This window comes from Alexandromys fortis, unplaced genomic scaffold, assembly GCF_014885135.2.
Source record: "Alexandromys fortis isolate MF-2015 unplaced genomic scaffold, M_Fortis_MF-2015_v1.1 scaffold_16, whole genome shotgun sequence".
In the NCBI taxonomy this organism is placed as follows: Eukaryota; Metazoa; Chordata; class Mammalia; order Rodentia; family Cricetidae; genus Alexandromys; species Alexandromys fortis.
The window spans coordinates 7,674,733-7,688,152 of NW_026067893.1; the positions used below are offsets into that span (position 1 = coordinate 7,674,733).

At 48.4% G+C, this 13,420-nt stretch overlaps 1 protein-coding gene across 6 annotated transcripts in view; it reads left to right on the forward strand.

Annotated features, from left to right (window-relative positions):
- The window catches only part of Xpnpep1 (X-prolyl aminopeptidase 1), a 47,350-nt gene extending 38,391 nt beyond the window's left edge, over window positions 1-8,959 (forward strand). For all 6 annotated transcript variants that reach the window (XM_050144964.1, XM_050144957.1, XM_050144976.1 and 3 more), the window contains 7 exons: window positions 276-347; window positions 1,650-1,710; window positions 2,423-2,492; window positions 3,303-3,476; window positions 4,031-4,107; window positions 4,880-4,978; window positions 8,695-8,959. In XM_050144964.1, the coding sequence (XP_050000921.1) occupies window positions 276-347; window positions 1,650-1,710; window positions 2,423-2,492; window positions 3,303-3,476; window positions 4,031-4,107; window positions 4,880-4,978; window positions 8,695-8,823 (682 nt within the window). In that variant the 3' untranslated portion in view covers window positions 8,824-8,959. The remainder of the gene's footprint in view (window positions 1-275; window positions 348-1,649; window positions 1,711-2,422; window positions 2,493-3,302; window positions 3,477-4,030; window positions 4,108-4,879; window positions 4,979-8,694) is intronic.
- Window positions 8,960-13,420: the final 4,461 nt, after the last annotated feature.

Consider the following 13,420-nt stretch of genomic DNA (forward strand, 5'->3'; position numbering starts at 1 on the left):
TGTTGTACAGGGCCCCACTGTAGCTCAGACTTGTCTTAATTTATAGTTCTCCTGCCTCAACCTTCTGAGGATCGCAGCCACATGGGTTCTATTGCTTGTTCTTTTAAAGTCATCTCTCACTTATTGTTCTAGACATAAGTACAACTGTTTCTTCTTCTGTTCCTCTTTAAACACAAAAAAAAGAGAAAAAAGAAAAAGAGTAGCTTACAATGTTCATACCCTCTCAGATTTACCAAGTGATTATGTTTTGGAATAACTAATTTTTTGATTATTAGGCCTGTTCCTGAGACAAACAGGACCCTGTCCCTGGATGAGGTGTACCTCATTGACTCGGGTGCTCAATACAAGTAAGTAAAACAAGGCTGCTGTCAAACTTGAGACTCAGTTCCTCAGTTCAAGGCCAGATTTTGAGGAGGTGGACAAGCTGTGCTCTGGCTGAGCGCACCCAGCTGCTCCCCATCCCTTGACGGTTACTGATGGATGGGTTCTGTCGTGTTTCTTTGTTTTGTGACCTCTCATTGAGAAAGCCCAGTTGTGGCTGTTTCTATGAAGGATGGTTATACTATGCAGTCCTTGGCTATGACTTGGTAGATTATGAAATCAGCACATGGACTAACATGAGCCTTGGGAGCGATTGTGGAGTTTTCTGCTCCACTCCAGAGAGCGGCCTGCTAGATCCTGCTCGGAGCAGCCTTGGAAGGGCCCGAGGAAGGAAGGCTAATTCTGAATGTAAGACTGTGAAAAGGGGACCTGCCCCTCCAACTCTAAACTTGTCTGGCCACCTTTACAGCCATCCTCTTCAGCATTTTTTCTTTTTCCCAGAAGAAAGCTGAACTTTGCTCGCATATCATTGCTGAAACCCAAGAGAGAGCACCAGAGTAGACACTGTACTGTGTGCTTAGAAAGGCCTTTCCCCACCGCAGCTACAAGCCAGTTCCGGGGGACTGCGACTGGTCTTGGGATATGTTGGGATCCTTTGGTCATGGCAGAAATTCCTATCTTTTCTGAATTTTATGGGAAGATTCTGGAAATTATGTTTTTGGTGTGATTAATGTGAGCTAGTGTGTGCTAAGAGATGCCTCTGGGCAGTTTTAGGGTCTCGGTTCAATAATCCCTTCGCTCTCCAGTAGCAGGAAATGGATTTTGGCTTTCTTGCTACAAGCGTCTGTGTACTTGGTCTCTTCCCTCTTTGTCATAACCCGGTGATGGCTGTCTCATGGAGTGCCTCACTGTGACCAAGAATAATGTCTGTCAGGGCTCATTTGCTTCCTACTCTAGCAAGCCAATTTTGCCTTCACACTTTGTCTTATTTTTTATAACAATTTTATTGAGATGTAATTCACCCACTCAAAGTATAACCTCAGCTTTTTATGTATCTGTAAGGTTGTTCAGCCATTGTGCAGACAACCCGTGTATGAGTGTTTGTACAGGCACACCTTTCTGGTTCTCCTGTGGTATGTCTAGGAGTTGGGCTGTGACTCAGATGGTGCCTGCTTAGCCTTTCAGGCTGAGTGGTTTTCCAAGGTGGGTTTTTCCTGTGCTGTTCTTGCCAGTGCTGTGTGTGGTTTCTCCATGTGCCCATCTGTTTCACGGTTGATAAAAGCTTGCTTTGACTGAAAAAACTTTCTTTTTCCTTCTACTTTTGAAAGGGACGGAACCACAGATGTGACCCGGACCATGCACTTTGGGACCCCTACGGCCTACGAGAAGGTAGGCGATGTGAAGGAGAAGCTCCAGGCCTCCGCCTTCCTAAAAACATAGCATTTACCAAAGGGGCTGCATAAATAAATGAAAATTATAAGTGGGTAGTGAAGTGCTCATATTTGTGGAGTCAGGCTTATTGGCTTTATGAGAACTGTGTAATTAATTATTGGCGGGTAAGACATTTGGAGGGAATTTAAAAGCATGCTGCTAAGGTCAAAGCAGTCAAGTTCAGCTTCAGACAGCTCTGGCCTTCTCTTCCGGCGGAGGGGTGTCAGCAGTGATTGGATTCCGAAAGCCCCCCCTTATTTTCTCAAGGTCAGCATTCCTGTTTACAGCTCCCCTCTCAAGGGCTTTGTGCAACGGTGGACACGGTTCCGTTTCTGCTTTGACCGGTTAGGAAGGCAGCATAGAACTGAGGTGGAGAGGTCCCTGCCAGGGCTCTGGACGCTGCTTGGACCTGCTGTGTCAGATGCTTCAGGGGAAGGCCAGGTCTTTCTCCTGCCGCTTTAAGTTTGATTTTATGATTTTTCTGGCAAATTGGTCTGAGACTGGGCCGTTAAGGTGGTGTTTTTGTTTTTGAAATCATTTTGATGGTCTCTGTAGTATTGCTAGACACTAGCAGGCAAGGGGTTCTGAAGAGCTGGAGGACTTGCAGGGTTTCAACCTGTCTCCTGTAGCTACCTTCTGGGGCTTCAGTTTTTTTTTCTCTCTCTGGTAGGAATGCTTCACATATGTCCTCAAAGGTCACATAGCTGTGAGCGCGGCTGTTTTCCCCACGGGAACCAAAGGTAGGTGGTTTGTTCTCTGACACAGCAGGTGCAGGACTCATACATGTCTAAATTTGGGTGGAGAAAAATGTATCCTTCATTTTGTTTTGTTAGTGCAGTTCTGGCCCAGCTAGGATATACAGGATACTACATGGAGTGAGTGCCCCTGCCCCCCGTCCCCGTCCCCAAGAGCCAGGCTTACGGTGATTCCCATGTCACTTCTGACCAGTAACAGAAGCAGTTGACACCTGGGGGCAAGCCGGGCACAGAGGCCTCAGGGTTGGTGTGGGGAGCCTCCTATCTGTCTTCAGCTTGGGGCCATCACCTCCTTTGATGGCCCTTCTTGGATTTATGTTGCTAAGATGCTGACTTGAGGTGTATTCTGCTCTAGTTACTGGTGGGTGGGGCCTTGGACTGCAGTTGCAGGACTCAGACCTAGACTCTGGCGGGTGGGCATGCACTTCTCCACCTCCCTTAGACTTGTTCTTCTCACTGTTAATGCCTGCCATGCTTGTAGTCTGGGAAGACTCTCGTGTCTGTAATTCTGACACCCTGAGCTCCCAGAAAGGATTGGCCACGTCACCATTGCAGCCTTAACCTATAAGAAGGTGTCCATCCCCCAAGCTGCTGGTGCAAATGATCCTCTGGCTTTGGACTGAGCTCTGACTGGCTTGTCAGTATTTTCTGTTGTTAGGAAGTTCTTCCTTGTGCTGAGCTTAAACCTGAACTCTTCAGTAACTTTTGGTTTCTGTTTCACCTTCTTGAAGTCAAACATAGTACATCTAATCTCTAAAGTGCTTTGCGAATATCAGGTGACTCTTTGTCTTCCAGGTCACCTGCTAGACTCCTTTGCCCGGTCAGCTCTGTGGGACTCTGGCCTGGATTACCTGCATGGGACAGGACACGGTGTTGGGTCATTTTTGAACGTTCACGAGGGTCCTTGTGGCATTAGTTATAAAACATTCTCCGATGAGCCCTTGGAAGCCGGCATGATTGTCACTGATGGTAGGTGCCCCTCGTGCACAGGGCATATGCTTTTCAGTTATTTTAAAGAAAATTGGTAATAGGTTCCCCTTAGCCCCCCACCCCAGATCATCTTGAATTGATACAGTCTTTTTCAATTATCAGAGTAATTTAGGTTCATTTTAGAAAGATTGAGGTCTGGATAAGAATTTAAGAAATATGGTCTTTTATAGGTGTAGACATTTTGTTTGCCTTCAAGGTCATACTGGATCTGCCCTATTCTGCTATCTATTTCCCAGTGTTTGTAAAGCGAACTCAGGGCTGCATCACTGTGTCCTGTGGATACACAGTGTGTGTCTTGTAGCAGATCCCCATTATTGTGCTCTGTCTGTGGTCACAGTTCAGGACTTGAGAACCCGTCTACTTGTACCTAAATGCCTGTAGGATGGGGCTAAGCCGGAGAAGATGGATGGGATGGGCCCTTCCCCCTCTTTCCTTCAGAGTGGATGGGGTAGGCCCCTTCCCCCTCTCTCCTTCAGTGTGCTGGGGTGGGTCCTTCCCCTGTGGACTGCCTCTCACTGAGTTGTTTGTTCTAGAGCCAGGGTATTATGAAGATGGGGCTTTCGGGATCCGCATTGAGAATGTTGTTCTTGTGGTTCCCGTGAAGACCAAGGTGGGTGTTCATTTATTTGCTTAAAGATTTCCTGCTCTTATTGTGGGGAGATGAATATTTTTGTCTTTGGAACCAAAAATGTACCATAATTGGTCCAAAATGGAGTTTCCTTTCACCTAGACCAGGGGATTTACTGGAAGCTTCTCTCCCCTGTAAAACCTGAAGGGGGCAGAGGCTGTAGCTCAGCAGCAGAGCCCTGGTTAGGCACAAACGAGGTCCTAAGTCCACAGCACTGTCAAAGAATAATAATAAAAAATCATAGTGAATGGGTGTGGGTAGAGGCCCCTGCCACCAAGCCTGGCAACCTGGAGTTTGATCCCTGGGACCCACATGGTAGGGAGTTGTCTTCTTATTCACACAGACACAGAATTGGAAAAAAAAAAGCTTATAAATAGGATAACATAGGTTACACAGCTAGCTTGTTTGGATGGTTTATATCCCAGTAGAGTCTCAAGAACCCAAACCAGAGATTTCCCAAGTCCAGACACTGTCCTGTCCTGTCCCTGCCTTCCCATCATAACATATAGTAGCTTTATGGGCCTGTCGAGCGGGAGCGCTCAGTACCACTGTTTGAAACTCAGAGATGCGCCCACGGGCGGTGGCAAGTGGTGTTATCTGCACTGCATGTCTTGTGTGAAGGTGGTGCCCTGGTGTTTGGTGATCAGCTCCCATGAACACATTTCTCTGAGGGGCGCCGGGCTTGGTGGGGGAAGCCCAGCCATTCACTGCGCTAAGGGGAGTGTAACCTGCTGTTTCCTCTCTCGTCCTACAGTATAATTTCAATAACCGAGGAAGCCTGACCTTTGAACCTCTAACTTTGGTTCCCATCCAGACCAAAATGATAGATGTGGATTCTCTTACTGATAAAGAGGTAATGGGGCATCTTGGGGTGCAAGTTTAGGGGAAATGTTAGTAGGAGGGATGGAGACTGTCCCCTGCTCTGTTTTCCATGGTACCATTTAGAGGTCAGGTACGTGTCAAGTCCCGCCGCCGGGCTAGTAGCTGGTGTGTGCTGGGCTCTTAGCAGAGGTAGTCCTGCTCCACAGACTGTGGGGCCCTAGTGCTCATGGGTAGGCAGAGTGGGCTGTAGAAGGAGCTGCAGGCAGGCCTGCTTTTCGTCCCACCCAGCTCCCGCAAGGCTAGCTTAGCCCCGGAAATAATAACACGGAAACTGTATTCTTTTAAACACTGCCTGGACCATTAGCTCTAGCCTCCCCAGTGCTAGAGCTAACTCTCATACCTTGATTAACCCATTTCTAATAATCTGTGTAGCACCACAAGGTGGTGGCTTACTGGGGAAGATTCAGCATGTCTGACCTGGTGGCTGGCTCCATGGCGTCTGACCCACTGAGGAGAAGCATGGCAATTGCCTCACTTCCCTCTTCCTCCCAGCATGCTGTTCTGTCTACTCCACCCACCTAAGGGCTGGCCTATCAATGGCCAAGACAGTTTCTTTATTAACCAGTGAAATCAACACAAAACAGAAGACCCTCCCACAGCAGTGGGCTGTTGCTGTTCACGAGAGAAAGCTCCACTCGTCCTGCTTAGGTACACTGAGGCAGGGTACCAGCTACTTTTGTGTCCTCAAGAAAAGACAGAAAACAGCTTTTGGAAAAGGTTTGCTTTGGCTCAGTTTCAGGAGATTCAGGTCATCCTGTGGGGAGGGCATAGAGGAGTGGCTATGAGTGTGAGGAGCAGAGGCAGACTTCATGATGGCGGGAATGCGTAGCAGAGGAGTGGACCAGGAAGCCGTGAGAAAGACTAGACCCAGGGACCAGCCCATGACTTTTGAAGACCTGCCCGTAATGACCTGCTCCTGCCATCTGAGAGCAATGCCACGTACTGGGGAACAGTCAAAGCAGGAGCCTGGAAGGGCAGAAACAATTAGCCAGTCAGAAGCAAACAGGTTTTCATCCAGGAAGTTGGGGAGCAGGACATAAACTCCATGGCAAGGTGGAAGTCCCAGCGAAAATCAGGTGACAGATGGGGACATGAGTCAGGAAAAGCACGAAAAGTCGCTGCAGGAATACGACGGTTGGTTCCTGAGAGAAGCCCCCGACCCCTCCCCAGGGCACCGGTGCCCTTCTGGACAGACGCAGGGCAGCTCTTGAGTGGGGTCTGCTTGGGCATCCTCGGCACTGAAGAGGAGGGAGCCTGAGGGCTGAGGTGCTCGCTCTCCAGGGAGGCTGTAGAGTGGGGCTCACCCAGCTAAAAAATCTGTTTTTCATTTAACATGTGTGTTACTGAGGAAGTTCATCCGCTTCCTGTTTAGCTTAACTTTCCTGTGTGCTTGGGCTCCTCTCTCTGATCATGGTGCCTTTGATTCAGCTAGCACTTGTGTTTACAGAACACTGAAGGGGCCTGGCAATCCTGATTTATTCAGACTGCAGCTAGATTTAGAACAGGATACTCAGCTAAACAGCAGCCTGTCGTCCTGTGCTCTTCAGTGGGAAGAGCCCTTCTGCAGCTCAGGAGCCCTAGCTCCCCAGGGAAGCGGTGGGAGCAAGGGAGCATGAGCTCGCAGTGGCCTGAGAGCGCCTGCTTAGAAGCTTTGTGTCCTGTAGGGACCGTGGTTCTTGTAGCATCCTTTGGCTACGCTTCCGCGGCCTTATTAAGGGACTCTTGAAGCCCAAGGCTTTAGTTTATGACCAGGTACGTAGGTTGCACAGTTGCGACCACGTGTGACAAGTATTTGCCCCAGGTGATGCTCCACTTTATCCAGGGAAGTAGTGGATGAGAAAAAGTTAAGCAATGCTGTTTTTTCCGAAAGAGTTTTACTAATAAGACTCACAACCCACTTCGTGACACTGGACACAGATTACTGGGATCTACCATGTTCAGTGACTATTTATACACCTTGCCTGGCCAAATCACTGCAGGATTATTGTGGACAATAATTATTGAGGACAGCTACCCTTTCTTTGGGTCCTAAGCACGTTTCCGTGGATATAGCCAACAGTGTTTGTCATAGCGGGCAGAGGATTGTCTCACTATTTTAGCAAAAGCCCCTTTCTTATATAGCATCTCACAGGCTAGGACACCATTTTTTCTGAAGAAATGGTAATAGCTCAAAGCAAGGTTTGTCCTTTGTGCTTTTAAAATACCTGCTCATTGTACTTTGGTATCAGCCTGCCCTTGACTGTCCTTTAGGGGTTCTTCGGAGTAGGTCTACCTTTTTTCACCAGATGGCAGCAGAGGACCATAATCTGATGTGAATTTGGTCACCTGCAGATGGCAGGGCCATGGGGTATTGCCCAGGTCCTGTTGAGTCAGTTTGCATTGTCTTGTCTCTCTCGTCCCTCAACCAAAAGGGCTCTGGAGTGTTCCTTTGTCCCCAAGGTTATAACAGGCCACCTCCTTCACTACTGAGCTGATCCACTGCCGGCCTATAGCTCTTGGACTTTGCTGCAAATGCAGACACCCTCACTACTGCTTCCCCAGCTTGTGGCAGGGCTGGTTTGCTTTTATCAGTGGGCATTATGGCCCCGGCTCTTGAGAGCCTGTTGACAACAGTACCCTATCTGTTCCCTTTGGTTTATATGTCCACCTTGGTCTCTCAGGCAGGTTTTGGTACCTGCTTCAGACTATTCCTGGAAGCCAGCTCCTTTGTTGTAATAACACAGCCTCCCTGAACATCATGTTTCTCATTTGCTGCAGCCAGACCAAAGGCAGTGTTAGCCTCACGAGCCTTGGTCCAGTTAGGTGTATGGTCCACTCTGTCCTGTGGACATTGTCCTCACTTCCTTTATTTCCTTTTCCTTTTCCCACCAGTCCCAGCAGAGGGGGTTTCACCCTTTGTGCCTGCCACGGACCTTCTGATACAGGTCCGGAGGTAGCAGTTTCCCGGCACCAAGTTCTGTCAGCATCTACTCTTTAATCCTTTAAAAAAAAAGTTTGTCTATGGTGGCATTTTGTACAGGGGCTGAAAGTAAAGCAAAGTGTGTTTCCAGCTCCGCTCTGAAGAACCATCGTCCTTGACCACCAAAGGCTTTGTATCCTCTAGACACTGCAGACCAGAGCCACCTGGGCTTAGCTGATGCTTACTTGTTTAGCATTGGAGGGTGTAGGACAGGAAGCTGAGGAGCATCTGGTCTCGGCAGGCATCTTTACAGTTGTCTGTCAGTACCCTGAAGTAGGTCAGGGTTAAGTCTGCATGGCTTGGTAAGGAGCTTCTAGCTCAGTGACGCGATTCCATCCCTTGTGAGCATCTGTGGACATGGCTTCTAGCTCAGTGACGCGATCCCATCCCACGTGAGCATCTGTGGACATGGCTTCCAGGTGTCCTGACAAGGGGAAGCCCCAGTTATGCATCGCTCTGCCAAGCCCAGTACCTTGGCTCGCCGCCAGGTTATTTTTGGTTCCCTCACAGTCATTGCTAGTTCAAGCTGGCACACTACACTCTTGAGGGATCATTTCACCAGAAGCAATGCAGCCCGTCTGTTCCTGGGGAAGCAGATGGACATGGGGAATTTAGGAGCAAAAGGACAAGGTTTTGTGTCTCTCCTCTCAGCTGTGACCATAGCACCTAGGCCTGTTGGCCTATGTAGCTTCTTAGTGACAGTGTGGTGTCCTTCTTCTTCCCCGCAGTGTGACTGGCTCAACAGTTACCACCAGACCTGCAGGGATGTGATCGGGAAGGAGCTGCAGATGCAGGGCCGCCAGGAAGCTCTCGAGTGGCTCCTCAGAGAGACAGAGCCTATCTCCAAGCAGCACTGAGACCGCTCTGCAGTTGTGTCGAGGATGCTCTGGGGGAAGGAGGAAACACGGCGGACCCTGACTTCTTTCTCCTTACCTCTTCCTCCCGACTCCCCCTTTTACTTTTAGACACTAAGAAGAACTGAAACTCTTCTTACCCACTTTGATATTTTCTTGCAAACAGTCTTTTATGAATTTTTAATTGTTGAGAATGAGCCAAGAATAAAATTGCTACACCAGAAGGAGGGGCCCTACAAAGCTGAAGACTTGACAAGGGGGAGGCACCCGAACCCCTGGCCAGTGGTGGTGAACACTGAGTGCTCCATGATGGTCTCGCTCCAGGTGCTAGTATTTCAGTCATGGTCACCTTGATGTTCTTGAGACCCTCTTCCGGTCAGTGAATAAAAACATCTAAACTCTGCTTGGTTTTGTCCGTCTTTCCCCAAGGTGCTTCTCCCAGTAAGTCAGGCAAGCTGATTTCCACAGCTGCTGGTCAAGATAAACTCACAGACCCACACTCCACAAAAACACCAAAATGAAAATCAAACAAGCAAAAGATCAATAAGTCAAAAAATGCCCAAACAAGGAACAAGACACTGAAAGTCTGCAGAATGCCATTGAGTTCACTTTTGTGGGTCTGTGATTTAGGCCTTGGGCAATCTGCAGAACGCCATTGAGTTCACTTTGTGTTGGCCAGTGACTCAGGGCATGGGGCCTGCCCTGAGCTGTGGCTACTGTACTCAGGGAGACTTTGGTGGAGAAAGTGGATTTTCCCTTTCCCAGTGGGTATCAGTGGCAGATAGCTTCGTGGTTAGGGGTGGGGTCTCATGTCCACTTCCTGTTTTGGTGCTGAGACTTCATCTGGCTTGACCTTGTGCAAGCCCTCTGCGTGCTGCTCTAGTATCCGAGTTCATGTGTGCAACAGACTAATAGTTTAACACAGTCTTCTCACATAGAAAAACATGAAGTCAGCCGTTGCAGACCATTGTTGGAGAAACACCAACTTTTACTGTTGCCCGTGATCTTCGCCGACTCCTTCGGTTTCTTACGTGGCAATCCGGTTTCTGTCTTGTGGCTCATTTTATCTGAAGGACCCCTTCAGCTTTCTTGCCAGGTTGGTGTAGTCTCTCTTTAAACCTGCGACTCTCTTAATTTCTCCCCTACTTCTCAGGAACAGCTTTGCTTGATAGACGTTTCATGGTTGACTCATTTTTTGTTTAGCGTCTAGGATATGGCGGCCTACAGCCTTCCGGCTTTGAAAGTTTCTCGTGAGAAATGGATGGACAGCTAATCTTAGGAAGGTTCCTCACAGCTGATAGGTCAGCTTTCCACCGATTTCAGGTATTTTTGGAAGATTAGCTTTGGGAAGTTACTAATGATGTGTCATAGTGAGAGTCTCTGAGTTAATTTTACTGAACTTAATAATTGACTTAGACTATAATAATAACCTTAGATTTATATTTATGTATTTTGTCAATACAAATAGACGCCACTTTTTCAGATATCCCCTCCACTTCTGTTGTCTGGGATGGAGCAGTGTGTCTGTTGGTCTGTTCTAGGGTGTCCTGTAGGTTTCTCTTTCTGTCCCTCAGACTCATAATTCCCACAGTTCCGTTATTTTGCTTTCTGCTTACTCAAATACACCTTTGAGTCCTACCTGTCAAGTTTCATTTGGCTACTGTAATTTTCAGCTGTGGAATTTTTTTAGGTTGCTGTCTGCATTTTGTCCACACATGCTCTTGACCTTCCATGCGCTCCCCTCAGCTCTCCTGGCGTCTTAAGGCGCTTAGTTTAAGGGCATCTTGCAGGTCTGCCACCAGGCGTTTTTGTTCAGGTTTGTTAGTCCATGCAGTTTTTTTTTTCCCTTTGAAAGTATCCCACTTTCTGTTCTCTTTGAGTCCTGTGACCCTTTTGTTTATAAGTTAAGACTCTTCCTTGGGGTGGCCTTTTTTTGTTATTGCTGATTACTGTTTACCTTTGTAGCAGGCTTTAGGCCAAGGACCAGCTTGGAACAAACCTACCAGTCTGTTCTGAAGGAACCGGAGCTTTTCCTGGGCATATGAAATTGCTTTCATATTTTCCCCATAGTGCTGCTGTTTTCCAATCTGCTTTTGAGACAAATGTATTTCTATCATTTCAAAATTTCTCACATGTATATCATGTGTTTTGATATTTACGCTGTGATATTCCCTGCAAGGTCTCCCAGATTCCACCCCCCCTCCCAGGGTTTTAGTTTTTAGTGGATGGTTCCCAAAGGGAAAAGGAAAAACAAAGAAAAAACATTAATGGATCTTCAAATCTCAGAAATTACTTTGAAGGAGGCGGTCTTTCAACTCTTCAGGGAAATGTGACACAGCTGTCCACCTCTGCACTTTTGTTCAGAGGCAGCAATTATTACCCATCAGAGCACACCTTCATCTAATCCAAAGTCTATTTGCACACTGAAGCTCCCCCAGCCTCTGCAGTTTGCTCTGGGAACATACATGCACAGCTGTCTGACAATGGGGAGAGTCATTGGTGCATGAGACAGGTCGGGCCGGTAACCTCTGCAGTTTGCTCTGGGAACATACATGCACCGCTGTCTGACAATGGGGCGAGTCATTGGTGCATGAGACAGGTCGGGCCGGTAACCTCTGCAGTTTGCTCTGGGAACATACATGCACAGCTGTCTGACAATGGGGAGAGTCATTGGTGCATGAGACAGGTCGGGCCGGTAGCCGCTGCAGGGCAAAAGGCTGAAATTGGCCAAAATTAACCTCAGTTTGCTGTCAAGCCCTCTGCAGGTCCCAAGCCTTCAGCTGACTTTGTAGTTCCCAAGTGGTCATGTCAGGTCCCACCCGTGTAGGTGTTGTGTAGGTGAGGTGACTCTAACTTTGCCACTGTCCCACAACTCTCGGGACTAAACCGTACCTTTCGTCTGAATGGCTTTGACAGATGAACAAATGTAAGCATACTTGCTGTTCATCAAAGCATGGCTGACAGTGTCCGTTATTTTTGCCAACTCGGGGAGTGGAAAATAAAAGAACTAATTGATATTACCATTAGAAGCAAGGCGGTATTGAGGGCAAGTTTTACTAGAAGCGTGAGCCCAGATCCACAGAGTACTGACATGCTTGCCAGCATGGCCTGCTTTCTTTTAGATTCCAACCTGCCATGTGGCGGGAACAAGATCTGCTCCTCGGGATATTTTTGTAACAGGATCAGAAAAGCAGAGAAGTGGTGCTTGCCAACCAACAGCAGGATACGTTTTGATCCCCCGAAGAGTTCTTGACTGTCTCCCTCATACCTGATCATATTTCTAATATGTACCGTAAAGTGAGGCTTAGAGGAAAAGTCTCTTCCTGAAGGATGGAACGGATTAGGCGTGTTTCTCATCCGTCATCCCTCCGGAAGGCAGAAGGCATCCCCTTAGGACTCTGTCTGTCATCTCCTGATATCCCGAAAGCTTCCTTGTCTGTAGAAATGGGAACCGTGAGTCACAGCTGATTCAGTTTAAACAGACCATAGCTCAAGTGTGACGGCAGCTCCACCGTTCCCTCGTCAGCCTCTTCAGCCTGCCGCTTCCCGAGGCTGCCTCGGAGCAGTTGGGCTTAATTGGCTCCAGCCAAGCCGACAGGTGTCAGGGCCTGAAGCCTCGGCCCGGGCTGTACTGGCTTAGCATTAAGCCTCTGAGACCTAAACTAGGTGAGACAGCTCCATAAAGACAGAACCGGATCCAGCTCGAAGTGTGCCAGGGCTCGAGGGAAGAGATGAGAGGAAACGGCAGAACCAAAGATCTGTTTAAATAGTGATAGACACCGAGTGAGAACTCCACTCCATGGCTGCGACACTAGAACTCCAGGGGACCCAGCCCCAGTGCTGTTCTGCCTGCTCTGTCCCCTGGATCCAGGAATGGTGCAGATGCACGGCCTCTGCATCGGACACCCCAGGGGCTGGCTTCCGGGTGCTTTTCAGTCTCTGGTGCTTCAGGGATGCTGGCTCCTGGGAGACAGCCCGCCCCCTCCCCAAGATCTCTAGACTAGGAGGTCGGCTAGTATCTACTGCCAACTAACAACCTTCAGTGGTTTCTCGTCCCACCAACTCTGGATTGTGTTAGTGATTTGGAGGCAGACCCACGACTACTGACCAGCTACGGTGGTTTCTGGGTGGCTGGGTGTTTATACCGCTGATGACCTAGAAGCTTAGCGTAAAGTATCTTGTGTTTCTCAGTGTTCTAAGCACTTCCTTTCTGGGGAGATTAGTAGTGGTTCTGGAGGGCCTCAAGGAGAAAGCACCTGTAGATCACGTTGCCGCATAGTAAAGCTTTGTGTCACCCCGTCTTTCAGCCCAACCTGAGACATTTACAAGAATCTCACCGCAGCATTGCTGAGATGCAATTCACGTACTGTGCCATCCACCTATTGACCAATACAGTAGTGCTTGCTTGGCGTCCTCAGATGTCAAAGGTTTTCACCCGGCACCATCGCGAGTGTAAAATACGTCCTGATTATTGACATGCGAAACAAACATAGAGACTCTCATAATGGAGCATCCGACTATGCCCTTCTGGGTGCTCTGACCTGGCGTTAAGTTCTGTAGTGAGTCTCGTTGGGAAGAGGTGCGTCTGGCTCTTACCACC